Source organism: Suncus etruscus, chromosome 6 (genome assembly GCF_024139225.1).
Source record: "Suncus etruscus isolate mSunEtr1 chromosome 6, mSunEtr1.pri.cur, whole genome shotgun sequence".
Taxonomy (NCBI): Eukaryota; Metazoa; Chordata; class Mammalia; order Eulipotyphla; family Soricidae; genus Suncus; species Suncus etruscus.
The window spans coordinates 51,085,407-51,109,227 of NC_064853.1; the positions used below are offsets into that span (position 1 = coordinate 51,085,407).

The 23,821-nt window shown below is 50.7% G+C and overlaps 4 protein-coding genes and 1 non-coding gene across 5 annotated transcripts; 2 read left to right on the plus strand and 3 right to left on the minus strand.

Annotated features, from left to right (window-relative positions):
* Positions 1-436: 436 nt before the first annotated feature.
* CNKSR1 (connector enhancer of kinase suppressor of Ras 1) lies at positions 437-10,475 on the minus strand. Its single transcript, XM_049775549.1, has 21 exons — positions 10,424-10,475; positions 7,311-7,468; positions 7,042-7,223; positions 5,963-6,047; positions 5,547-5,588; positions 5,357-5,461; positions 4,594-4,653; positions 4,407-4,475; positions 4,047-4,148; positions 3,901-3,968; positions 3,710-3,783; positions 3,475-3,581; positions 3,368-3,398; positions 2,853-3,025; positions 2,009-2,082; positions 1,782-1,853; positions 1,490-1,563; positions 1,280-1,341; positions 1,103-1,202; positions 836-1,017; positions 437-706 (listed from the first exon to the last, which is right to left on the minus strand). Exons 1-21 carry the CDS (start codon positions 10,473-10,475, stop codon positions 437-439), a joined length of 2,142 nt encoding a protein of 713 aa, XP_049631506.1.
* A 3,951-nt stretch (positions 10,476-14,426) lies between these two features.
* ZNF593OS (ZNF593 opposite strand) lies at positions 14,427-15,586 on the plus strand. The gene is made up of 2 exons (XM_049775551.1): positions 14,427-14,471; positions 15,404-15,586. The coding sequence occupies exons 1-2, from the start codon at positions 14,427-14,429 to the stop codon at positions 15,584-15,586; spliced, it is 228 nt and encodes a 75-aa protein (XP_049631508.1).
* Positions 15,587-16,046: 460 nt separating this feature from the next.
* Positions 16,047-17,040, minus strand: ZNF593 (zinc finger protein 593). The gene is made up of 3 exons (XM_049775111.1): positions 16,807-17,040; positions 16,430-16,492; positions 16,047-16,336 (listed from the first exon to the last, which is right to left on the minus strand). Exons 1-3 carry the CDS (start codon positions 17,004-17,006, stop codon positions 16,195-16,197), a joined length of 405 nt encoding a protein of 134 aa, XP_049631068.1. The 5' UTR covers positions 17,007-17,040; the 3' UTR covers positions 16,047-16,194.
* Positions 17,041-18,385: 1,345 nt separating this feature from the next.
* On the plus strand, positions 18,386-23,450 carry C6H1orf232 (chromosome 6 C1orf232 homolog). Its single transcript, XM_049775078.1, has 4 exons — positions 18,386-18,469; positions 20,733-20,816; positions 20,937-21,034; positions 23,087-23,450. The coding sequence occupies exons 1-4, from the start codon at positions 18,386-18,388 to the stop codon at positions 23,394-23,396; spliced, it is 576 nt and encodes a 191-aa protein (XP_049631035.1). The 3' UTR covers positions 23,397-23,450.
* Positions 19,146-19,253, minus strand: LOC126012324 (U6 spliceosomal RNA). Its single transcript, XR_007496839.1, has one exon. It is a non-coding gene; the product is annotated as a U6 spliceosomal RNA (small nuclear RNA).
* Positions 23,451-23,821: the final 371 nt, after the last annotated feature.

Genomic DNA, 23,821 nt, shown 5'->3' on the forward strand with positions numbered 1-23,821 from the left:
ATCTTGTCAGGCACAGGACAAACTGGATGCCACACAGGAGACTGGATACTTGGGGTACTGACCTCTCTGAGACAAAACTCCACTCCAGTTCCCTGGGGGAGCAAAGTCCTGCTTCAGATAGGAAAGTCAAAGGCACACGGAGACTTCTTTATAGGAAACTTGATTTTATTTGACTTAAGTAACTCAGGAAGGGAGATGGGTGAATTTTGCCTCCACAGGTAAAAAGAGGTGGGACAGGGAGGCCTTCCTGCTGCTGCTTTGGCAAAGGAGATGGCAGCACTATTTAATTTCACTTAATCACATTCCAGGCAGAGAAGAAACAGCAGTATCTCCAATAAACGGATTTGGAGAGCCTGGATGCAGTCCTAGGATGCTCCGTTTTACATGTCAGAGGTGAGCACAGAGGCAGTCCTTGGAGTGAGGGTATTGGCCTGGGTCAGAGGTCAGGAAGTGGAATGTCGCTCTCCGAGGCTGGGAGACTAGAATGGGGGTGCTCCTCAGGGTCGGAGGTCAAGGAAGGGGAAGTATGTTCTCTGGAATCAGAGGTCAGGGCTTGGGCATTGCTCTCAGCTTGCCCTATTCCCCAGGATCCCAGGCCCTCGGAGTAAAGCTCCTGGTTCTGCTCCTTCCACCGCCGGAACTTCTCTGCTGTCAGTGCAGGGTCATCAAGCACCTCCTCCAGGGCCTGTAGCTCCTGCAGTTTTGCCTGTGGAAGAGGTGGGGCTCAGTGCCAGGATCACCCAGAGTGGGCAGAGCCCAGTGCTAGAGTGTGGGCCCCACACCTGGTTGAGAAAGTGGCCAGACCCAGGCTATGCCCAGTGCCCCCCCCAATGACCTTGAGTGTGCTCTGCAGTGCGCGAACACGGTGCGCCCGCTCATTGAGCTGGGGGTCTCGGTTGCGCCTCATGAAGGAGCTCCGCCATTGTTCATGAGTGAGAGGCTGCTGCTGGCCCAGGAGGGATACGCCACCCTGCTTCAGTCCCCGCACCATGCCTTCCAGTGCACCTTCACTGTTGTCTGGTGGGAGGTAGCACAGTGCAGGCTGAGCATGTGCCCAGCTGGTCCCTACCCTTCCTCTCAGCCCCCAAACCCAGTGCCACACCTGCTGAAGGGCCCAGAGAGTTCCGGGGGCTTCCCTGAGTGGGACTAGCAGCAGGGCCAGGGTCTCCAGGGAGCTCACTCCACATGTGTGCAGGGTTGGGCTGTGGCATGGTGGAAGGAGAGGAACTGTTAGTCTGAGCCTCATGCTTTGCCTGTCACCAGATGGCTCCCGACTCACCGAGTTTGAACGGGACCCAGTCTCATCATCAGGGTCTTCTGCTTCTGTTTCACTATAGCAATCTGGGGTGAGCAGGAGAAGCAGGGGGAGCCCACTAAGTTTATTTAGTTGGGAGAATGGAATGGGGCCTAAGAGTTCCCAGCCCCTCTCCCAGAAAAGGCAGAGGCTCAGGAGAGACACCTTTCTCCACCTCATGTGGTATACCCATACCTTCCTCTCGGTGCTGGGAGGCCTGGCTTAAGGACTGGTACTTGGAAATGCAGGTAATGAGATGGCGTACCCACCTATGGAAGGTCAAAGACTTCAGAGTGCTGCCATTATGGGCTGCCAGGGGCTTTAGCCCATGTCACCCTTCAACTGAATCCTCAGAGCTGCTCTGAGTCCATTTTGTAGATGACAAAACCGAGGCTGAGAGAAATAAGATCCCTGCCTAACAATGCTCAGAGAGCTGGGATTTGGGGCAAAACTCCCCGACATCCTTTGAGAATTGAGGGATACTCACATGCTCAGATCTGTCAGGGTGTCAGCAGCAAAGATGAAGGGTTTGTATACATTGTGGGTGAGCTGGAACACACTGACAGGGAAGACAAGGGTGTGCTCAGCCCTTGGAGTGGCATCCAGAACCCTGAGAGACTGTGCTAGGAGCCCAACCACTTGCTGAGCTATCACACACAATCTGTACCCCCACCTCTCTCCTTACCCCACCACCTGCCAGGCCCCACGACTCACTACTTTTTCTTTGAATCTTGCCCACTTTCCAAACTGTAGTTGGAGACATTGATGAGACCCTCAGCCTTCTCATCCTAGGGAGATCACAGGGTGAGGGTTAGATGGAAAATCCCACACTCTGGATGCCCTGGTGGGTAAAGGAGGTAAAGGGCATGTGCTGGACCCCCTAGCCACATCTATCAGCAGGAGTGGAATCAAGGCTATGATTTCTCAGGGAACCTTCCACTCCCCAAAGTGGTCACATCAGCACCTAAATGTTTGCACAATGAAGAATTCACTGAATGAATGGCCCAATGCCATTCACAAAAGCAGAAAAGGAAGGAAAAATGGGCAGAAGAAAGGACCTTACCCCTTCTGCCCCATCCTTTCCAGCTGTTTCTGCATGCAGAGGTCTCCTTTCTCAGCCCAATAGGTTCCAGTTTGACAGATGGGCCCAGATGGGAATAGATTTGTATCTATTTCTTTTTGTTTGTTCCTGGCTCTATACTCATATGTGGTGGTGCTCAGGGGACCATATGGAATGCCAGGGGTTGAACACAGGTTGGCCGAGTGTAAGGCAAATGCCCTACACACAGTGCTATCACTCCAGTCCCTCTATTTTTCTTTTCTGCGGACCATACACAGCAGGGCTTAGGGATTACTCCCATTTCTATGCTCAGGGATGATTTCTGGCAGTGCTCAGGGGAATATAAATGGTGCTGGGAATCGAACCTAGACTGTACATACAAGGCAAGTGCCTACCTTCTCTACCATCTCTTTAGCTCTCAAGACAGTGGATGTTTTTCTGAGGCAGGGCTGGGGCAGGAGGTGATTCACTTTCTTACCAGTGTGTGTAAAGTCTCACCTGGGGCTGGCGGTACCAGTAGAGCGTGTGTCCCTTGAGCACAAACCAGCATCGGCGCCAGCGGGGGCCCATGAAGCCCCCAGGTGCCTTGCGCAGCAGAAGCCAGCCATCACAGTCTGGCCGGCCCAACTCCCGGCATGATACCCGCCGGCGGCTCAGCCGAGTAGACATGCCTGCAGCAGTACAGCAAAGGCTTACTTAGCTGAGGGGCCCTCAAACCTAGACCCTGGGCTCCACAGGCAACCCAACTGACATTACAGAGCCCTGCTTTGTACTTGGAAGGGCCTATTTGTCAGCCCTCAAGAGGGGATGACCACCACTCTAGAGTGGAGCAAAGTGAATGGAATGGGTAGGGGAAAGATCTGGGTTTGTCAAAATTGAGCTGTTTCCAGGAGAAACTATGTGAAGTACATGTCAGGCTAGTGTAGTGGGTCTGGCCTTGATTTGTCTTGACTTCAAAGAATGCCTGATCTGGGAGACCCCCACCCTCCCCTCTACTCAGGCATGTCTCATACCTTTTGATTTCTTCCGACCAGGGACAGGACTCTGAAAGGTGGGGAAGAGGTCAGAGAAGCATCTGAGCAGAGCCACACACCCCTCCTCACTAAGTCCCAAAGCTTACCCTGTTAGGGGTTTTTGGGAGCCCCTGGGTCTCTGCTCCCTGTGCTGGGAATGAAGCTGAAGGCGAAGGAGAGATTAGCTGGTGTTGGGGGTCAGAACAGATTGAGTCTGTCAGGAGGCAGAAGGGAGAAGATTCATGAGTCCAATCTGAGGCCAATGGTGAGGGGGTGGGGGACAGGTCAGGTACCTTACATGACCTGCTTGAGGCATCTGCCTGGCTGGGGTTTTGAAATTACCTGTCCAGGCAGGGCTGGGCCCGGGACTCGGGTCTGAGGTCAAGTCAAAGGCAAAGACATTTTCGGACAGGGTGCTGGGGACAATAAAAGAGAGAAGAGCCCATGGCAATGCTGAGGATGATGTGATGGACACTTGGGCCTGGGCAGGGCCTCATGGACACTACAACCAAGATGCACTGGGGCAGGCTTACCTGGGAGAAGGAACTGCAGATGGAGATGGGCTCCTCAGGAATGGGGAGCTGAGGGTCTGATGGGGAGTCTAAGGAACAATCAGAAACAAGGTGACGGAACTGACAAGAAGATCTGTGAGCAGGCCAGAGAGGAGCAGAGGCAGTACCTGAGGGGGCGTCTCTGGCACTGGGACCTTCTTCAGCACCAGGCTGGACCCAGCTGGTTCCTGCAGTAGTTCTTTCATCACATTTTCATGAGACCAGCCTACCTGATGACAGGACTAGATGGTACCAGGTAGGAGGTCCTGAGGCAACCAGCTACCCTCCCACAAAGAGTCTCAGCCTCACCACATTCTCCAGGAAGACTCTCTACCTGAGCTCTGTTAAGCCCACTGACTTAGCTTGCAGGAGGCTGTTCCGACAAGACCAGGAGGCTGGTCTCTCCTAGGGAACCCTCCCTAACCTGAGCCCTGAGCTCTTCTCAGGATTTCTTTCCTTCCCACCATATCCCTCTCTTCCTCACTAACCACTACTTGCTCGTTGATCTGGACAATCTCGTCTCCAGGCAGAATCTGCAGCTGGGAATCAGTGGCAACCTGTTGTTGAAAGTGGGGATCAGAGGGTGCCCTTTCTTGGGCCTTCCAGTTGACTTAGGATGGCTGGTGAGGAGTTCTGGGGATGGGCAGTGCCATGGGAAGGAGGCAGGTCTCTCACCTGGGTGCCCACTTGAGATACAAAGTGCAGGCAGTTGCTGGTGGTGTGAACTTCTAGGCTCTGCCAAGGCACAGACTACGGTCACTGAATATGTAGAGGTGAGGGGCCAGTGGACAGGACCCCTGCGAGACATCAGAACTATAGGTGGGGACTAGGCCCTCATCTGGATCCAAGCTGCCACTTCTCCAAAGTGTTGCCCTCCAGAGAAGGCCAAAGGGAAGCTTTAATGATAACCTTAGAGGCATGAGTGGGACCAGGACAGGCTGAGGCCACACTTGGGCTCTGTTCTTCTCAAATGGTCAAAGATGAGGGGCCAGAGAGATAGAACAGCAGGTAGGGCATTTGCCTTGCATGCAGCTGACCTAAGTTCAGTCCCGGCAACCCATCAGGAGTGATCCTTGAGCATAGAGCCAGGAGTAAGCCCGGACCAGTGTCAGGTGTGGCCCCAAAACAAACAAAAACAATGGTCAAAGGTGAGAGCGTCAATGTTTCTGTCCTCTCTCTCCTTTCATCTTCCAAGTTGTGTCCCAAGTCTGAAATGTGTCACCTGAAAACCACACCAGCCACAGTCCCTCAGAACCAGAGAAGGCTCTAAAGGACAGTGAGTACCCAGTAGAACCTTCTGGACTTGTGAGGGTTGACCCAGCAGGTCCACCTTCACTGAGTATGGAACCAGGCCTTTGTGGGCCCCCAGAGCCTAGTGCAGGCACAGACGAGGCTGTTGAGAGGAGACAAAGTGAAAGAGGTGAGGGGATGGGCTCACCAGAGGGTCATCCAGTTGTACTCGCTGGAGAACAGCTCTCTGCTCCAGCAACTCCTCAGGGCTGCAGCTCAGAATGGTGTGGCAGATCCCAATTACATGGCTGCACTAGGGGAAGGAAGCAAAGAGTTCTAGCTTTAATCCCTGCCACCTCTCCATACCACCCCAAGGCCCTCTACCTTGCCCAGCTCACAATCTTCAGCACTCTTTTCTCCTTCTCAGCCGCGGGGTAATTCTGAAAGCAGAGTGAGAAAGCAGGGACTTACCCTAAGAAAAAAAGGTCTGTCTTCCCTAAAGGAGGGCTAAATTCTGAGCCCGCCTGAACCTCCTGACCCTGCCCCCTTCCAGAACTATAGAACCTCAGAGTTTTAGCTCCAGGAACTCACCCCACATTCCCAAAAATGCCCAGAAATCACTGCATATGCCTGCCCCACTTCCAGAGGACCTAATTTCCCAAGTTACCCCTGCCAGCTAGGAGGCCCCAGCAGCTCCATACCCAGCAGTAGGCCTTTGCACCTCCTCCAGTGCCTCTGCTGATTCACAGGTTATAAAAAGTTCTGGACTGATTTGGTCTCTATAGCCCAGCCAACTCTGGCCCAGTTCTCCTACCTCTTGCAAGACTTGGCTTATCTCCTTGCACAAATTCCCAATCTCCTGGCAGGCTGAGAAGTCATTTAACTGAGAGAAGAGGTACCTGTTAGGCAGAAGGATGGAGCACAGGTTATGGAACTATACTTTATTTACTGGTGTGTGTGTGTGTGTGTGTGTGTGTGTATGTGTATGTGTGTGGACTGTACTTTATTTACTGGGGTGTGTGTGTGTGTGTGTATGTGTGTGTGTGTGTCTGTGTGTGTGTGTAAACTTGGAGACCATATGATGGGAATTGAACTCAATTGTCCTACCAGATGTATTGTCTTTCTGGCCCAGGAACTGTGCTTTTATTTATTTTTTTTTTACTTATTTACTTATTTATTTATTGTTTTTGAGCCACACCCGGTGACACTCAGGGGTTACTCCTGGCTATGTGCTCAGAAATCACCCTTGGCTTGGGGAATTATATGAGACGCTGGGGGATGGAACCTCGGTTTGTCCTAGGCTAACACAGGTAAGGCAGAAGCCTTACTGCTTGTACCACCACTCTGGCCCCAGGAACTGTGCTTTAAAGTCAAGTCACAAGGTCATCTGAGACTTGGGGTTTTTTGCTTTGATGGATTTAATTTGGGGGCAAAGGAGATGCTTGACATGGATAACAAATTAACACAGGATTAAATTATGTCAGGTGCCTAGTATGTGCCAGGGCCTGTTATGGGAAAACAGACATAAAATACCTAATTATACCAGTAATGATTTCTTTAATCATTTCTTTAATCACTGTGAAATGGAGAAAGTTTTTGGTGTGTAGCAGAGAAGGCTTCCTTAAGGAGGCAACATTTGAACTAGAACCAGTAAAATAGACAGCAGCCAGTGAAGGGAGTGAAGAAACTTCCTTGTTAGTGTTGATCTGACTTATCACAGTTTTGGATTGAGGGGGGATCTTAGGTGTCTCAGTGTCCTTGTCCAGACTCAATTAACTTCTGACCTAATTTACTACTTGTAAATGAGAGTTCAGTTCTGATTTTCTCTCCCAGGACCTGGAGAAGGCCAATGATGAGAAGGTTCCCCAAAGCCCTGGGAGGAGCACAAGATACCTGTTGAGCCAGGAGAGAAGGGTCTGGGCCGCATGTACTAGCTCCACAGCTGCGCTGAGGATGTCAGCGGGGGTCTCAGCACAATCATCCAGGCGGTCTTGCACTAAGCTCTGGAAAGTCTGTGTCCTTTCTAGTAGCCCCTGGGTCAGGCTTTGCAGGTTCTCTGTCTGCAGCCCCAAGCTCTATCCCAGAGAGAGGGCAGTCACGTCTTTCTCAGCAGCAGCTCTATAGGCAACTCCCAGGGATGTTTAAGGGGTCCAAACACTTACCAGGGCCCGGAGCTGTTCTACCCCATCCAGGATAAGCTCCTGGTGGCCTAGAGGCCACACAGTCAGAGCCTCAAGGCTGCGGGGGCAGAGTTGAAGCAGGTACTTTCCAGGCAATTTCCAGTCCTCAAAGGGATAGTCCTGCAGGCAGTCATCAAGGCCTGAAGGAGAAGAGAGCAGGGTTGGAAGTGAGAAGGAATTTTGAGGCCAGTTCTTCATCTTGCCTCTCCATTTGTTCCTAATAGCAATCCTGAGACCAAGGCTATGGGCCCAAAGGCCCATTTTACAGATGAGGTTACTGAATTAAATAGAATATTAGGGTTAGAGAGGTCATCCAAAGGGCTAACATTGTTTGATCCCTGACTCTGCATGGTTCCCAGAGCACTGGGAGTTGAACTGAGAGTTGCTTCCATCACCACCAGATATAACTCAAAATAAAAACAAAAATAGGAGAGGGCCATGAATGTGGCTCAGTGGTAAAGCACATACCTAGCACATATGAGTCCTAGTGTGTTCCTCAGCATCACAAAGTTTTTTTTTTTTAAAGTGGAGAATAGTCTGCTCTTAATGGGTAGTCCCATAGCAGCACACTCACTACATTTGTTAGGAATACAGTCTTTTTCTGAGCAGGTGAAACTTGGAAGTGCTCAGGGCTTACTTCTGGTTCTGCACTCAAGGAATATTCCTGACTTACTTCTGGCAGGGCTCAGGGAACCATCTTGGGTACCAGGGATTGAACCCAAATTAGTTGCTTGTAAGACAAGTGCCTTACCCACTGTACTATCTCTCCAGCCCAGGAATACAAATTCTTGACTCCACCTCATATCCTCTGAATCAGTACTCAGTCACAGGCAGAGCTCAGTAATCTGTGTTTTAACAACTCCCTCAGCTATTCTGCCACTAGTGAAGCATCAGACAACTATGGATATGAAGATTAAGGGTCAGGGCTTTGAAGACAAGGAAACCCGAATAATAGCATTGAGCAAAGAAGCTAATTGATGTGCTTCAGTATCTTCACCTATAAAATGGAGACAAATAACTCCCCCTTCTTATCATCTGTATATATTAAATAACCCAACACACAACAAGCACATAGCTCATTGCCTGGTTCAATTCAGATGGTCAGTAATAAACATGTTATTATTCCTTAAGTCTTTTTTTTTTTTTTTTTTGTGGTTTTTGGGTCACACCCGGCAGTGCTCAGGGATTATTCCTGGCTCCAGGCTCAGAAATTGTTCCTGGCAGGCACGGGGGACCATATGGGACGCCGGGATTCGAACCGATGACCTCCTGCATGAAAGGCAAACGCCTTACCTCCATGCTATCTCTCCGGCCCCTATTCCTTAAGTCTTAACTAGGTCACCACTTGCCCCTCATTTCATCTGAGCTCAGACCTCAGCCTTCAGACTCTAGGTGCAAATGTTCAGCTGTGGACACTCTTGTCAGAGTCCAAGCATGTACCCTTCCATCTGTGCTGCTCTTTTAGTTCCTTCACTCCCTCATCTCTTACTTCCTCCACAAATGCCTCTACAACTCCCCAGAAACTAGGCTGGAGTCTCTTTCATAGTCTCCCCTATGCACACTGTGCCTCTGTAATCCATAAGCATCAGTAGACACAATAGAATTTTTTTTTTTTTTTTGGTTTTTGGGTCACACCCGGCAGTGCTCAGGAGTTACTCCTGGCTCTACGATCAGAAATCACTCCTGGCAGGCTTGGGGGGGGGGGGGATACTGGGATTTGAACCACTGTCCTGCATGCAAAGCAAATGCCTTATCTCCATGCTATCTCTCCAACCCGACACAATAGAATGTTTATGATGTATTTAAGGGGTTTGTGGATAATAACACATTTCAGCCTCACTGCTAGGAGTTAGGGAAGATAGTTATCCCCATTTTACAGATGAGAAAACTGATACAAAGAGGTTAAGTAGCCTGTTCACTAGGTTGTTTATATAATACATCTGCAGTGCTCAGGACACCAGTAGTGCCAGGAAGTGAACACAGGCCTTCCCCATGCAAAGCAAGTGCTCTAGCCCTTTGAATTATTTCTCTCGATCAAACTTTTCTTTTTTTTTTTATTTTCAATGCAGGGATCAAACTCAGGGTTCCAGAACTACAAGGCAAATGCAATGCTCTGGTACCAAGTTGCATACCAGGCTCCTTACTCACTCTTCAGAGGAATCCTTTTTCTTCTAAGCCAGGTTCCTTCAATAGGAAAGTACGTGTGAGCAAGAGCTTCCACATCCTCCTGGTGTGCCATAAAGAGCACTGGAATGGGAATTCGCTAACCTATTTACTCCAAGGTTAAGGCATTTAAGCAACTCCTTTCAAGTACAACATACTGTGCTACTCTCTCAGAAAAGGCCCCACACTGAAGGAGACACACAGGATACCTGCCATGGTGGCCTTGTTTTCTTTACAAGTGTAGTCACTTCTCATTCTATGGGGAGGGAAACCTGGTCTGATGCCTGCCCAAAGTCCTGCCTCACCAGGCTTAGCAGAGCCTGCTCTGGCAGACTCTCTGTCCCTCTGGGAGGAATGCCTCATTACCCTCCCCTTCCAGCTGCTGGCCAGGTCCTGCTTTCTTGAGTAGTTTGGGCTGTTTCATGCCTTCTTCCCCTGCCCCAATCTGGGCACCAGAGCTTGAAATATCTCTTTTGGAGACTTAGGTAGGTCTATCCAAGCCCTTGGTTGGGGTTTGAGTTTTGGGGTCAGGCTCTCATTGAGAGTCTAGGCTCCACAGGCTGTCAGGTTCCAAGGTCTGGGTAAGCCACAACTAGGCCTGTGTTTCAGTACCTGCTTCCAAAATAGAATTGTAACAACCCACTGGGCCCTGGGGCTGAAGGAAGATGAAGGCGATTAAGTGGGCGTGGGTCCCTCTGTTACACAACTGCTCCGTCCCTATCGCTCTTCAGTTTCTTGAGATGCTAGTGTGATAAGGGACCCTCCTCGGTTAGGTTTTCTGGATCAATTTTTTCTTTCTTCCTAGCACCATGACAGGCGCTTATAAACATTTGTTGCTGACTAACCAACCGATTAAGTCGGCAGATCCATTTTCCTTTTCTTTTGCCCCGTCCCAGCTCCCCTCCAGCCCAGCTCCGCCACGGCCCACCCACCTCTTAGCCAAGCTGCCACCTTCGTGGGGGTCCAGGTCGCCACTGGCTCCATAGCCAAGTTCGGCCGGCCTCCGGGAAGGGCTCCGTCGGTCCCGCTGGCGTAGGAATTTCCGCTCCCGGAGCCCAGCCTGGGCGGGGCGGGCTGGGCCCTGGGCGGAGCCACTGGCCTACCTGGGTTACGTAACTGGCCAGGTAAGACTCGAAGACAGCCATTGGCCCAGTACCTGTCCGCCTCCTGCCCCGCCCTCAGCATCCCAAGGAAGCCGGTGGCCTCGCCTCTGGGCGGCACCATTCCTGTATGACCCAGGCGACCTCACAGATAGCCTGGGATTCCACTCAGGAATTGCCTCAAGGGGCAGGGCAAAACCCTGACCTTCAATATCCTCGAAAGAGGGGCCACAGGGCCAGACATAGTACTGAGGATAAGGAGCTTGCTTTATTTGCAACTGATAGGATAGGATTGGATCTCCAGCCACAGTGCCCCTTCCATCCCCCTAACAGAATAACCCCTGAACATAGCGGGCTATGGCTCAAACACCTAAGACCTCCCACCCCCCACGAACAGAATGAGCAGTGAATGCAAGCAGCAGAGATTAGGGAGCTAGAGCAGGAGGTATAAATCCCAGCACTGTTACAGCTCATTACCTGTGTGACCAGGGCTTTCTGCCTGAATCTGGCTTTCTTGTCTATACGAGTATTTGTGTCTATCTCAGGTTGCACACTACAGAGTACCCAAGGTAGCAGCTTACAACCTTTAGAATAGGGCTTTCAGTCCCTGTGATTTTGAACCATCGTTCCTTCCGGCAGTCTGGAGAGGCCTCCAGACTCGTTCTCAGAAGATTTTCATTTTACTAATCAGTCTGGCTTTTGGAACCACAACCAGCAGTGTTTGGAGGTTTGTTCCTGGTACTATTGGAGATTAAACCAGGAGATTCCACATGCAGAGCACGTATTCTGCCTGTAGAGATTATCTTCCTGGCTGTCAACATTTTAAAGTACAAATTTATGATATAGTAATGTGTCTTTTTTGTTTGCTTGTTTTTGTTTTTGTGTCACAGCTGGCAGTGCTCAGGGCTCTAAGCTCTGGCTCTAAGCTCAGAAATCGCCCTGGCAGGCTCGGGGGACCATATGGGATGCCGGGATTCGAACCACCGTCCTTCTGCATGCAAGGCAAATGCTATCTCTCCGGCCCCAGTAATGTCTTTTAACATTAAATAAGATTAGCAAGCTAAATTCTTCTTCCCCAATATCAGTGTGCTGACATTCATCTTTAACTCAGTTATCACTGAGGAGTTACTACTGGCCATGTTGGAGGACCATATCTGGTGCCAGTGATCAAATCTATACCATGTCTCTAGCCCCCAAACCAAGGGTCAGGTGATGCCCTAAATTCTGAACTGCAGTTAAGACTTTATCTTGGAACAAGATTTACAGTACTGCTAATAATATTTATAGTTATTGCTAATAATGTCATTCTTGGACACAGAACTGGCAGGAATTCGAAATCAAGCAGGCCAAATCTTGTTGTAAGTCTAACTCTTATATCTCTCTGAAACTTTTCCTTTATAAGGGTCACACTTAGCCCTCAAAGCTGTGAGGGCAGCCTTAAGTATTTTGATAGCAATTGCTTCAAAGAGATCAAGAACGTCTTCCCAGAGCCTCCACCCCCAGACCTTTCTGTATTATCTAGCTCAGAATGACAACCAGCATCTGAGGATCCAGCCTTCGAGCTCTACTGCCATCTTTCCTATAGACCAGAGATTCAAAGTCTAAATTGGGAAGCTGGAGAGATAACTCCAGGGGTTTTGCATGCAGGAGGCACTCAGGGTTCAGTTCCAGCCACTACAGAATCCTAGAGTACCTCCAAGAGTGACCCTGAAGCAGAACCAGTAAAGTGCGGCCTGCATGAGAAGTTTGGAGCCTGCTGCTTAACAAATGAAGAAGCAAGGGCAGCTAGCTGGTTATCTAGGTTCTTGTTGATGACTGAATGGGATCTCCAGAACTGGCTAAATGCCAGAGGACCCAATTTATATACAAAATAATGAAACCTAATTGCAGGGACATTTGTAAACTGAATTCAGATCGAAGGGGGTAGTTTTGATGGGGAGAGCCATTTTCTTGGTTTTGGCTCCTATCATGCCTTCCTTACATTGTGTCCCTCTAGCCTGCTCCGCCAACACTTTGCCTCTTCTTGCAATTCCCTGTGGCCTTCCAGAAAAGTCCAGTACAGACCTGTTTCCACTACACTTATCTTATCAAATGTTACCTTGCGTTGGCACAAGATTTAATGATGAGAACCCAGCCTCTGCCCTCCCAGAATGCTCAGTTCCACAGGGGAGAAAGATTAGAACTCAGGCATTCTACTAAGGGGATTGGGACCCAACAATAACAAGCTTCTACTCTGTGCCCAGCACCTGAAAGGGCAAGGAGTCAGTAAATGCTGCAATCTAAAAGGGAGATGGTTATCAAAGTTTTTTTCCCCATTTGCTGTGAAATTCTCAGAGGTGGGGCCCGGAGAGATAGCACAGCAGCGTTTGCCTTGCAAGCAGCCGATCCAGGACCAAAGGTAGTTGGTTCGAATCCCAGTGTCCCATATGGTCCCCCGTGCCTGCCAGGAGCTATTTCTGAGCAGACAGCCAGGAGTAACCCCTGAGCACCACCGGGTGTGGCCCAAAAACCAAAAACCAAAAAAAAAAAAAAAAAAAAAAAAGAAGAAAATCTCAGAGGAAGCAATAGGTCACTAAAGAAAGGAGGCCATATCCTACTCACAGCATGTCCTTATTCTATTCCCAGTAGGCTGCTGCCAAGTTTGGGGGTGTTTTTCCATTCTCTGTACTTTACACACTATTCACCATGTTTTATTTTCCCTTTGGAGACATCCAATACCAAATGGAATAATTCATATCAATTGTTTAAAATGGGGGCCAGAGAGATAGCACAGCGGTGTTTGTCTTGCAAGCAGCCGATCCAGGACCTAAGGTGGTTGGTTCGAATCCTGGAGTCCCATATGGTCCCCCGTGCCTGCCAGGAGCTATTTCTGAGCAAATAGCCAGGAGTAACCCCTGAGCATAGCTGGGTAGCTGGGTGTGGCCCAAAAACCAAAAAAAAAAAAAAAAAAAAGTTTAAAATGATACCTGAACAGCTACTATATTTCATGGACAACCCCTCCTCCCCAGCTTGGTGCTGGAACTCTGCTAGTGTCAGCCATGTCAAGCATGAGTTCAGCCACTGACCTACATTCTTAGCCCACGTAGCTTTCTTAATCAGCATGTGCAGATCACCTTTTATTACTATCCTCAAGGATTGAGAGGAACTATCTACCGGAGCTCCATGTTAGGTTAAGTAGTAAAATATAAAAATCAGGAAGCATCACTAAGGGCTACAGCACATATTTTGCAGGCCTAGGTTTTATACCTGACATTATCTGGCCCTCCAAAAACTTCTGGGAGTGACCCCTAAACACAAAAGGAGTAGCTCCTGAGCATCACTGGGTGTAGCCTCAAACAAAAATGAGATGCCCCAAGGTAGAAGTGATTGGTAATATAGAAACCAGGTTAAAATGGCACTGTTTGGAGGGGTGGGCTAAAAAAGCACTCTCCTAATCCTTGCTGAGCCATCAGGACATTCAATAGAGATGGGGATAGAACCAGGCTAAGCTGTAGAACCCTGCCTGATCTCATTGGCTGCTGCCAGGCAAGGCTTCCCCTGCATCTCCAGACTGGCATCCAGTGCATGGGGGGAGGCGCTGCTCAGGCCTGATGCTGATTTCTCCTGACAGCTGCTCCTGAGGCCAGCAGGATGAGTGAGAGAGGGGGAGGAACCATATTTAAAGGTCCCACTGTCCCGCCTCCTACCAGACCTGGAAGGGCTGGCACTGGTAAGCATCCTGAGGCCGTGGCTCTCACGCCGATGCAGGCAACCACCTTAGTACCTCATTTCAGCTTTTGTAACTAGAAACACCCTGTTCTCTTTCCTTCTAGCCAGGAGTCTCGTGCCACCAACCATGCGTTTTCGATGCTTCACCCCTGGCTACTTCCGGGTACTCCAGGTAAGTACCTCTAAACAGTGCAAGAGGGGCTGGAGAGATAGCACAGCGGTAGGGCGTTTGCCTCACATGCAGCCAATCCAGGGCAGACGGTGGTTCGAATCATGGCATCCCATATGGTTACCCGTGCCTGCCAGGAGCGATTTTTGAGCACAGAGCCAGGAGTAACCAAGTGCTGCTGGGTGTGACACCCTCCCCCACAAAAAAAAAAAAACTAAAATAAACAAGACCAGACATAGTATGGGAGGTAAGGTACCTGTTTCGCCCATGACCAACCATAGTTTGATCCCCAGCACCGCATAATTTCCCCTGAGTACTGCCAGGAGTAACTTTTGAGCACCACTGGGTATGACCCCAAAACAAAAACAAAATACCCAGGACTAAAGAGATACTATAGTGGGTAAGGTATTTGCCTTGTACACCACTAATTCGATCTATGGCATCCTGTATGCTCCTGGCCAGGAGCAAGCCCTGAGCACAATTGGATTCAGCTCCAAAACCAACAACAAAATGTCTCTAAGTAAAAGTACCCCTAACTGAAAGGTTCAGGCACGGACCTGTTTTGTTTTGTTTTTGGGCCACACCCGACAGCAGCACTCAAGGGTTATTCCTGGCTCTGTGTCCCCGGTCATCTGCATGCAAGGCAAATGCCCTTCTGCTGTACTGTCACTCTGGCCCTCTGGCCCTCTGGCATGGACCCTTTTATCCCTCTACTAGAGTGGGGTTGGCATCCCACAACAGCGAGGCTGTCACATTCTCTGCCGCCTGAGCAGCCAAGGCCTAGATAGGCAGTGAAGCGAGAGGGATTGGGGTGGCATCTCCCTGGGGCACAATGGCATTCATATCTCCTTCACAAAGCCTGTACCTTTAACCGTTCCCATCCCCGACTTCACTGGTTTCAACTGATCTCTCAAGTGCACTCTGTGTACCCCCAGATGCAAGTAGATGGGGAGCTAAAGGCAGAGCCCCGGCGGCCATTGGCTGGAGTGATGGCTACACTGCTAGCTGTGTTCGGGCTGAGCAGCTCCTGCTATGCCGTCTGGAAGATGATAGAACAGCAGCAACAGTCAGAGGCCCACAATGATTTGGGCAGCCGCTCACCTGGGCTCTGGTGGTAGGTGACTCAGAGGGGATGAATCTGGGGAATTCCCTTCTTTTCTGAAGCCAGTCCCTGTCTTTATAAAAAGCTGATGAGTATTTGAGTATTCATTTTCCCTCTCCTCCATCCCCATATAGCTCCCAGCTTAGATGCCAGGATCCCCACTTCTGAAAAGGCAAAGAGGTAGATCCAAAGCTGGACTAATGGAGAGTAAAAGCCCTTGAACCCTGTAGTCCCATAACTCAAAGGAGCTGGAGTTTAGGGCAGTAATCATTTTGTTGTTGTTGTTGTTGTTATTTGGGGGGGTTACACCGGTGGAGTTCAGAAGTTACTACTGGCTCTGCGCTCAGAAATCGCTCCTCTCAGGCACAGAGGATCGATCATATAGGATGCTGGGTTTTAAACACCCTACCACTGTGCTATCTCTTCAGCACCTAGGGCAGTAATCTGGAGTTTTCAGTCAGAGACCAGTCAGCAGCTGGTTTCATCCAGTTCCTTTATTGGTGGGGAGTGCACGCAGAAAGGAGAACCACTCTCCAAATCCAGAGTCAAGAGGTTGACAAGTCTCTCCAGCCACTAGCACCACTGTTCATGAGCAAATTCTGTGCCCTGTATCCCCAGGCCATGTCAGGAAGATGTATCCATTTCTGGGATATCAGTGGACACTTCTGTGGGCACGGCTAGTCGTTGGGGGGGTATATAGGAACCCATACCCGCTGCCCTCTCTGCTTCTTCTTGACTGTAGGGTTCCACACTCAACTGCTTCAGCCTGCAAGAAAGAATAGGAATTGGAGGCTGACCAGATGAGAGCTCTGCTTGCCTGTCCCCATCCATTCATTAATCCTCTCCTACTCCTACAAACCTTTTCTTGTGGTCTTTGGATCGGAAGTGGGTCTTCAGGTTGGCAGAATCGACGAAATACCTCCTGTAAGGATGGGTGGTAAGGAGAGTGAGGAGGTGATGCCCCTCAGGTGTGCCCACCTCCCTACAATTATCTAACTTAATTCCTCGATGACACGCCCCCATCAGAAGGGATGGAAAGAGGTCAGACCCATGAGGTAAGACCTCGCTTGCCCCAGGACCTGGATATCAATCACATCCCAAGTCCGTCGCACAGACCCTTCTCTGGCTGGGTCTGGCTGGGTCTGGCTGGGTCTGGCTGGGTCTAGCTGGGTCTAGCTGGGGCTGTCTGTCTGGGTCTGGCTAGATCTGGCTGGGTCTCGCTGGGCGAAAACTCACGCGCAGGCCAGACAGCGATGGAGACCGTCCCCTGGCAGGTCCGGGTCGGGCACAGCTGCCGGATCTGGCCGAGTTCGTGTAGGAGCCTGGGGCCGCAGCTCGCGGTGAATCTCATCCAGGTCCGGCCGCCGCCGCTTCGCCTTCATCTGGCGGGCCAGGGAGTGCGCTCGGTGCCCTCCTGTGCGGCGGGAGCGACCCATGATCAAGAGCGCCCGCCGGGACGTAGAACGCCAAGCCGCGTGCACACGCGTCGACTCTTCCGGGGTCGTCGATTCGTCGATGACGCCACGGACAGCTCGGCCCGACCGCCTCTGATGACGTCACTGGCGCGCCGTGCCTTGAGCGCCACCAGGCGGCCGTCGGAGTTAGTGCCGGAGCGGGTTGGGGTGGGGGCGACTACTCGCCCTTGGGCAAGCTCTTGGGGCCACCCAGCGTCGCTGGACTCTGCTCCTTGTCCCTTTTCCTGGTTCCTGGTTCCTGAATCTTAGATAGACCCCCGAGGTGGAGATGGGGGGTGGGGGAGAACATGCTTTATCTGGAATTATTTGTGGGAAGCGCTGAAAACGTGATGTGAATAAATTTCAAAGGGAAGGAGAGTGAACGAGTTTGGAATGTTGGCACCCATAGACCTTTCCGAGACTTTTCTGAGAAAACCATCATCACCTTACTCCTCAGTGCCCCTGTTACTACTGTGGCTATCCTGTCTCCAGCCATCCCTGGCTACCTCTGTGAGGGGACCTGTCCAGAGGTCAGGTGCACAGACAACCTGCATTCAGCTCCTCGTTCGTCTTGCAGGCCGCTGCACCCCACAGAACAGACCCTTTTATCTTTGTTCCACGGTCACTGATTGCAAGGGTAGAGATCATGGGGGGGAAGAACCAGACTGTCTTTCCTCATCCTCGGGAACCTGGGCCCTTGCATGCTGTCCAGAGGGGCTCAGCAATAATTCAGGGCCTCCAACTCCCTGGAACCTGTTGCCAGGAAACAGGGAGGCTGGCACGTGCATCCCTGGGGAGAGGAATCAGTTTCCAGCCCAGACAAAGCCATGAAATGTAAGCCCACAGCACACAGAGGGTCTGGGGACCTCCCACGCTGATTCCCACAGTTGAGTAAGGACATGGGGTGGGAACTTGCTAGAGTACAGCTGGTATGACTAGTCATAGGACCATTGGTATGCGTCATGAGTTCAAAGGCTCTGTAAATGCATGTTGTGAATGGAAGATAAATTTTTCTGGAATCTTTCCAAGAGATCAAATTCAAGTACTTCTAGGTCCAGGAAGGAGGCCTGTGGAGAGGTTTTCATTATTAGTGGCCTATATATGGGTCAAGGCAAGGGACAGTGGCAGCAAAAGCTTGCTCTACCCTCCCTCTTCTCTCCCAGACTGCTTAGGATTGGGTTTACCTGTTGGGCACTATGCCAGCTGGGAAGGCTGGTGCATTTTTAATGAAGTGACCTGATCCTTGGAACAAGCTCTGGGCCTCACCAAGTTCCCAGAGGCAGAACTACTGCCTCTACCTCAGAACTACTGAGTGCCTCTACCTTTCAGCACCTGGGTGTCAGGCCATTTCCCTGGCAGCCATGAACCAAGCCTTCTGGAAAACCTACAAGTCCAAAGTGCTACAGACCCTGAGTGGGGAATCTGATGAGGACCTGGCAGAGGAGGTGGGTATCATCCACACTTGGGTGGAGCATGGGCAGAGGGACAGCAGATAATGACAGCTATAAAGGGCCCAGCAAGAGCACAGGATATGGAGAGGCATATTGATGTGGAAGAAGAGGGCACATTCAGGGATGACAAATGGCATGTTGTGCTATCAGTAAGCAGGAGAATTGAGAAAACTGGGAAGATTGGAAAGTCCCAGAGACACATTCCTGCTTTCCATGGATCTCAAGCGTAGCCTCCTGGAAGGTACCTTAGAACCAGAGGGCAGTAGCCACAGGGGTACACTAACAAACTTTTTGTTTGTTTGTTTTTTGGGTCACACCCGGCAGTGCTCAGGGGTTACTCCTGGCTCTATGCTAAGAAATATCTCCTGGCAGGCTCGGGGGACCATATGGGATGCCGGATTTGAACCACTGTCCTTATGCATGCAAGGCAAATGCCCTACCTCCATGCTATCTCTCTGGGCCCTAAACTTTCTTTCTTTTTTTTTTTTTTTTTTTGGTTTTTGGGTCACACCTGGCTGTGCTCAGGGGTTACTCCTGGCTGTCTGCTCAGAAATAGCTCCTGGCAGGCACGGGGGACCATATGGGACACCGGGATTCGAACCAACCACCTTTGGTCCTGGATTGGCTGCTTGCAAGGCAAACGCCGCTGTGCTATCTCTCCGGGCCCCCTAAACATTTTTTTTTTATTAACGCTTCACGAATTTGTGTGTCATCCTTGGGCCATGCTAATCTTCTCTGTATTGTTCCAATTTTAGTATATGTGCTGCCAAGTGAGCACCCCTAAACTTTTTAATAGTCCATGCTGAGCAGAAATGGGGTGCCTTGCTTTGCCTTGGGAGAAAATGAGCCTCCTGGTACCAATGGGAGGGAAATGGCACCTATACTCAGGGTCACTGTAGCAGCATCAGATCAGAGTGATCCTGCCTGGGACTGACTAGATAGTTCAGAAGGTAGGGAGTATGTCTTGAATGCAGCCTATTAGGGTTCAATTCCTGGAATCCCATATGGTTCCTCAAGCCCTGCCAGAAGTGAGCCCTGCATTCAGAGCCATGAGTAAGGCCTGAACATAGCTGTGTGTGACCCCCAGAGTGGTCTCTTCCATTGTGTTTGTCTTGACATAACAATGGAAAAGCCTCCAGATAGATATGGCCAGGGTAGGCACTAGGGTGTGTGTGTGTGTGTGTGTGTGTGTGTGTGTGTGTGTGTGTGTCTGTCTGTCTGTCTGTCTGTCTGTCTGTCTATCTGTCTAGACAAGCAGTGTCTAGGTTGGGCTTATGCAAAAGTATCTGTGGGTCATATTTGATTGGAATCTGGCCTATGTGGGATCCCAGGAAGGTATGTATGCAGGTGTGAATTGCTCATAAGTGTGTGATGTATGCGCATGTGGGCCAAAGTCAATGCCTCTGTGAAAGCATGAACTGGTGCTGTGCTAGTGGTGACTGGTAGAGGTTTTATGTGCTGTGGTGGGCCTCTATGCAGGTATCTGAAGTTGTGCAGGTCTGAGTGGCTATGTATGGTTCTTCACAGTACAAATATTTGTAAAGGGAAAGAGCTGTAATTAAATGGAGGCATGAACTCATTACAGGTTTGTCTACATCAGTAGGTCTGTTTGTTTTGGGGGATGTGGGGAGCAGTGTGATAGGCTGGTATTGTTTTCAGGGAAGCCTATAGGTCCTTACTGAGGAGTTAATTAGACTGACAGCCTTATGTACAGGTATACCTTTGTTGTGGTGGTTTCATTTTTTTGTTTCTTTTTCCTTTCTTCCATCCTTCTTTCTTTCCTTTCTTCTTCTTCTTGCTCAAAAATCGCTCCTGGCTTGGGGGACCATATGGAACATGGGGGATTGAACTGTGGTCCATCCTAGGTCAGCCGTGTGCAAGGCAAATGCCCTACTGCTGTGCCACCACTCTTGTCCTATCTTCCTTCCCTCTTTCTTTCCTTCCTACCTTCCCAGTGTTCAGGGCTTATCCCTGATTCTATGATCAGAGATCATTCCTGGTGGGGCTCAGGGGACCATATGAGGGTGCCAGGGATCAAACTCAAATTGCCCACATGCAAGGCAGATGACCTACTGTATATCATTCCAGTCCCTATTCAGCTATACACATATGTGGAGGGTTAAAGGGAACTACTTGTGTGCTTAGTTTTGTGGAAGTTGGGATGCTGGAGGGTTATAATTGAGCTAGCATTGGGGAATGGGAAGGAAAGGTTCATTTCTCTGGGTCCCCTCTCATATGGGGTGGGATCATGTCCTAGAGGGAGAGCCCAGCATTAGTGGAACCTGAGACAGCAGAACCTGCTGAAGAGGCCTTCAGTCCCATGTCACAGCTGGCCCGCAGGGTAAGTTCTTTCCATCCTCTATGCTACAATTCAAGGCCTGGATGAGACTACTGTGAATCCTAGGGTAGGGGGTGGGGGGGAGGTTGGAGGGCTCCTTTCCTGACTCATAGTTTCTCCTAGGTTCAAGGTGTTGGGGTGAAAGGTTGGCTGACAATGTCATCTCTGTTCAACAAAGAAGATGAGGACAAGCTGCTACCACCAGAGTCCTGTGCTGACCAGTATGTATGTGCATGGGGGGAGATGGGAGTTTGGTATAGACCTAAGGGCCACCCTTCTCCTAAATTCTTTCCACTTGGCTTGCTCTTTCTTTTCTTTTCTTTCTTTCTTTTGTGTGTGTGTGTGTGTGTGTGTGTTTTGTTGTTTTGGGGCCACCCCTGGTGATGCTTAAGGGTTACACCAAGCTCTGTTCTCAGGAATTACTCATGGAGAGTAAATCATAAGGGATGGTAGGGATCAAATCCCAGTTGGCCACGTACAAGGCAAATGTCCTATCCCCTCTACTATCAATCCAGCCCTTGTTTTCTGTCTTTTTTAATCAGAGGAAGTGGGTAGAACCAGGCTTCCAAGCTTTCTGTTTTATGAAAGAGGCCAAATCAGAAAATCTGAGAGATTAGGTGGACGGGATCATCTCCCTAGATAGAACAATGAATAAACTAGAAAATCTGTAGGAGTTTGAAGGAGAGGGTGCTTAGGGTTAGTGATTTCTTTTTTTTTTTTTTTTTTTTTTTTTGTGGTTTTTGGGTCACACCCGGCAGTGCTCAGGGGTTATTCCTGGCTCCAGGCTCAGAAATTGCTCCTGGCAGGCATGGGGGACCATATGGGGCGCCAGGATTCGAACCGATGACCTCCTGCATGAAAGGCAAACGCCTTACCTCCATGCTATCTCTCCGGCCCCTGGGTTAGTGATTTCTAAGTACAGGTCTATATCCTATCCTCCAGGACCAACCTTCACAGGCAGGTGCAGGCTGAATCTGTACTTGCAGAGTAAATGCCCCAGTTTAGGAACTAACCACTAGGGCTGGGGCAAGGACCTGTCTTCCTCCAAGTTCCACTCCTACACCCTCTCCCCCTCTATCTTTCTTTCCTAGATTTCAACAAACCTTTATTTTGGGGGGCACACCTGGTGGTGCTCAGGGGTTCCTATTGGCTCTGTATTCAGAAATCACTCCTGGCATGCAGGAGTGGGATGCCGGAGATTGAATCTAGGTCAACAGCGTGCAAGACTCATTGTACTATCGTTCAGGCCCCATCTTTCAACAAATCTTCAGACCTTCATCCTCCAATATCTTGGCTCTTCCTTCGTTGCCCTTTCTCTCCCCCATATCTCCTTTCCTCCCCCCCCCCATATCACTCCATCTCCCATTTTCCTGGTCTCCTTTTTGCTCCTTAAGAGTCGGTGCAGTGCCCAACCCACCTCGCTTCTCCCTGGCACCGTCCTGGACACAGGATTCCATACCCCTCGTGGCTCTGCTCTCCCACGCTGTTGCATTTCGCCCTTAGGATGGGCTTGGATGGAGAAGGATGGAGGCCTTTATTCTTAGGCCATGGCCACGTGGCTTCATCCCCCATCAACCGGCGGGTCTGGGGTCCAGGAAAGCGACAAGTATTGAACTCACTCACAGGCAGGCTTCAGGAAGCATCAACTTTATTCATGCCCTATCCACCACATGTGTGGCCTATATCATAACCTTTTAAGTATTCAGCCATTCTTAGCTAGCCCTGCATCTTAACTCCTTTCAGCCATCTTCCCTTTGACCTCCATGCTGGCAAAAGACCAAAAAGCCAAAAAGGGCCCTCATCCCCTCTGGTCAAAACCTTAACTACCCTTTCCAAGACCCTTCCCAGGAAATGGGCGGGGTCTTGTAGGTATGGTCAAGTTACCTAGGAAGAATAGGTGGGGGGGGGGGGGGATGAGGCTTCACCACGCCTCCCCCTGTGCTTCCAACCCACCCCTACAACCCAGTTTCCTAGTCTCGGATCTCGGGTTTCGCTACTCCTCCCAGCTAGCTCAGCTCCACTAATCCCCAGACCTCTCTCCATCTCCAGCCACTCTCGCCCCTAATCCTCCCAGATGTCGTCCCATCCCTCCAGGAAGCCCTGACCAGCAGCTGCAGTTGCTCCCACCAGCTCCTCTAGTATCCCGGACCCGACTGACCTCTCTAGGGTTCCCTGGACCCCAGTCCTGCTCGCCCCCGACCCCACCTCCTCTCCCTCGCCCCTTGCGCGGCCTGCTTGGGGGCAGACCCCTGACTCGCCCTGTTTTCCCGCAGCCCGCTGGCGGCGCGGCCCGCCCCGCAGGCAGCAGAGGTGCCGGAGGCCGAGGCTCGCGGGCCGGGCTTCTGGGACGCGTTCGCCAGTAGGTGGCAACAGCAGCAGCAGGCGGCGGCGTCCATGTTGCGCGGCGCCGAGCCAGCGGCCGAGCGGGACCCCGAAGGGAGCGAGGCGGCGGCGGCGGCGGCGGAGGCGGCTGCGGAGCACCAGGAGCCGCGGGAGGCCGACCCCGCCGCCGGCTTCAAGTGGGGCTTCCTCACCCACAAACTGGCCGAGATGAGGGTGAAGGCTGCACCCAAGGGCGACTAGCGGGCCACCGGCGGAACTGGGCACCCTTCCCCCCGTAAAACACCTTGGCCCACATTCCGTGTGACCGTGTGTTTTTGTCGAGACGATAATGGAAGGCTGTTTTTTGGGGGGAGACAACCTCAGGACGGGGTCCATCCGGAGGGGTCCTCGTCTCTCCCCCTAATAAATGTATAGGGAGAAAATGGCCAAAGACTGCCCAGATGTCAGTTTGATCGGGCGTACAGCTTTTTATCAGGAAGCAGGGAGCCCCAGTAGGATGTCCGTCCACCTCAATTAGAGATGTGACATTAGTGTGTGAGCTGCCCAGCAGATCTCACACCAGATGACAGGCCAGACACAAAACTGTGGCTTTATTTGGGATATGAGAAGGTGAGGGCAACCCCGGTAGAGGAATCCTTAGGAGAATGAACGTACATCTATAGTCG

What these genes read in the sequence shown, in the direction of transcription:
- ZNF593OS (XM_049775551.1), top strand. Translation starts at nt 14,427, where the DNA reads ATGCGTTTTCGATGCTTCACCCCTGGCTACTTCCGGGTACTCCAG. An exon ending in GCTACTTCCGGGTACTCCAG is followed by an intron (nt 14,472 to 15,403) that starts GTAAGTACCTCT and finishes GTGTACCCCCAG; the next exon opens with ATGCAAGTAGATGGGGAGCT.
- ZNF593 (XM_049775111.1), bottom strand. Translation starts at nt 17,006, where the DNA reads ATGGGTCGCTCCCGCCGCACAGGAGGGCACCGAGCGCACTCCCTGGCC. An exon ending in CATCGCTGTCTGGCCTGCGC is followed by an intron (nt 16,493 to 16,806) that starts GTGAGTTTTCGC and finishes CCATCCTTACAG; the next exon opens with GAGGTATTTCGTCGATTCTG. An exon ending in TCCAAAGACCACAAGAAAAG is followed by an intron (nt 16,337 to 16,429) that starts GTTTGTAGGAGT and finishes TCTTTCTTGCAG; the next exon opens with GCTGAAGCAGTTGAGTGTGG.
- C6H1orf232 (XM_049775078.1), top strand. Translation starts at nt 18,386, where the DNA reads ATGAACCAAGCCTTCTGGAAAACCTACAAGTCCAAAGTGCTACAGACC. An exon ending in ATGAGGACCTGGCAGAGGAG is followed by an intron (nt 18,470 to 20,732) that starts GTGGGTATCATC and finishes ATCATGTCCTAG; the next exon opens with AGGGAGAGCCCAGCATTAGT. An exon ending in CCAGAGTCCTGTGCTGACCA is followed by an intron (nt 21,035 to 23,086) that starts GTATGTATGTGC and finishes GTTTTCCCGCAG; the next exon opens with CCCGCTGGCGGCGCGGCCCG.
- CNKSR1 (XM_049775549.1), bottom strand. Translation starts at nt 10,475, where the DNA reads ATGGAGCCAGTGGCGACCTGGACCCCCACGAAGGTGGCAGCTTGGCTA. An exon ending in TACAACTGGATGACCCTCTG is followed by an intron (nt 4,654 to 5,356) that starts GTGAGCCCATCC and finishes GTGCCTTGGCAG; the next exon opens with AGCCTAGAAGTTCACACCAC. An exon ending in TGGTCGGAAGAAATCAAAAG is followed by an intron (nt 3,026 to 3,367) that starts GTATGAGACATG and finishes GTACTGCTGCAG; the next exon opens with GCATGTCTACTCGGCTGAGC.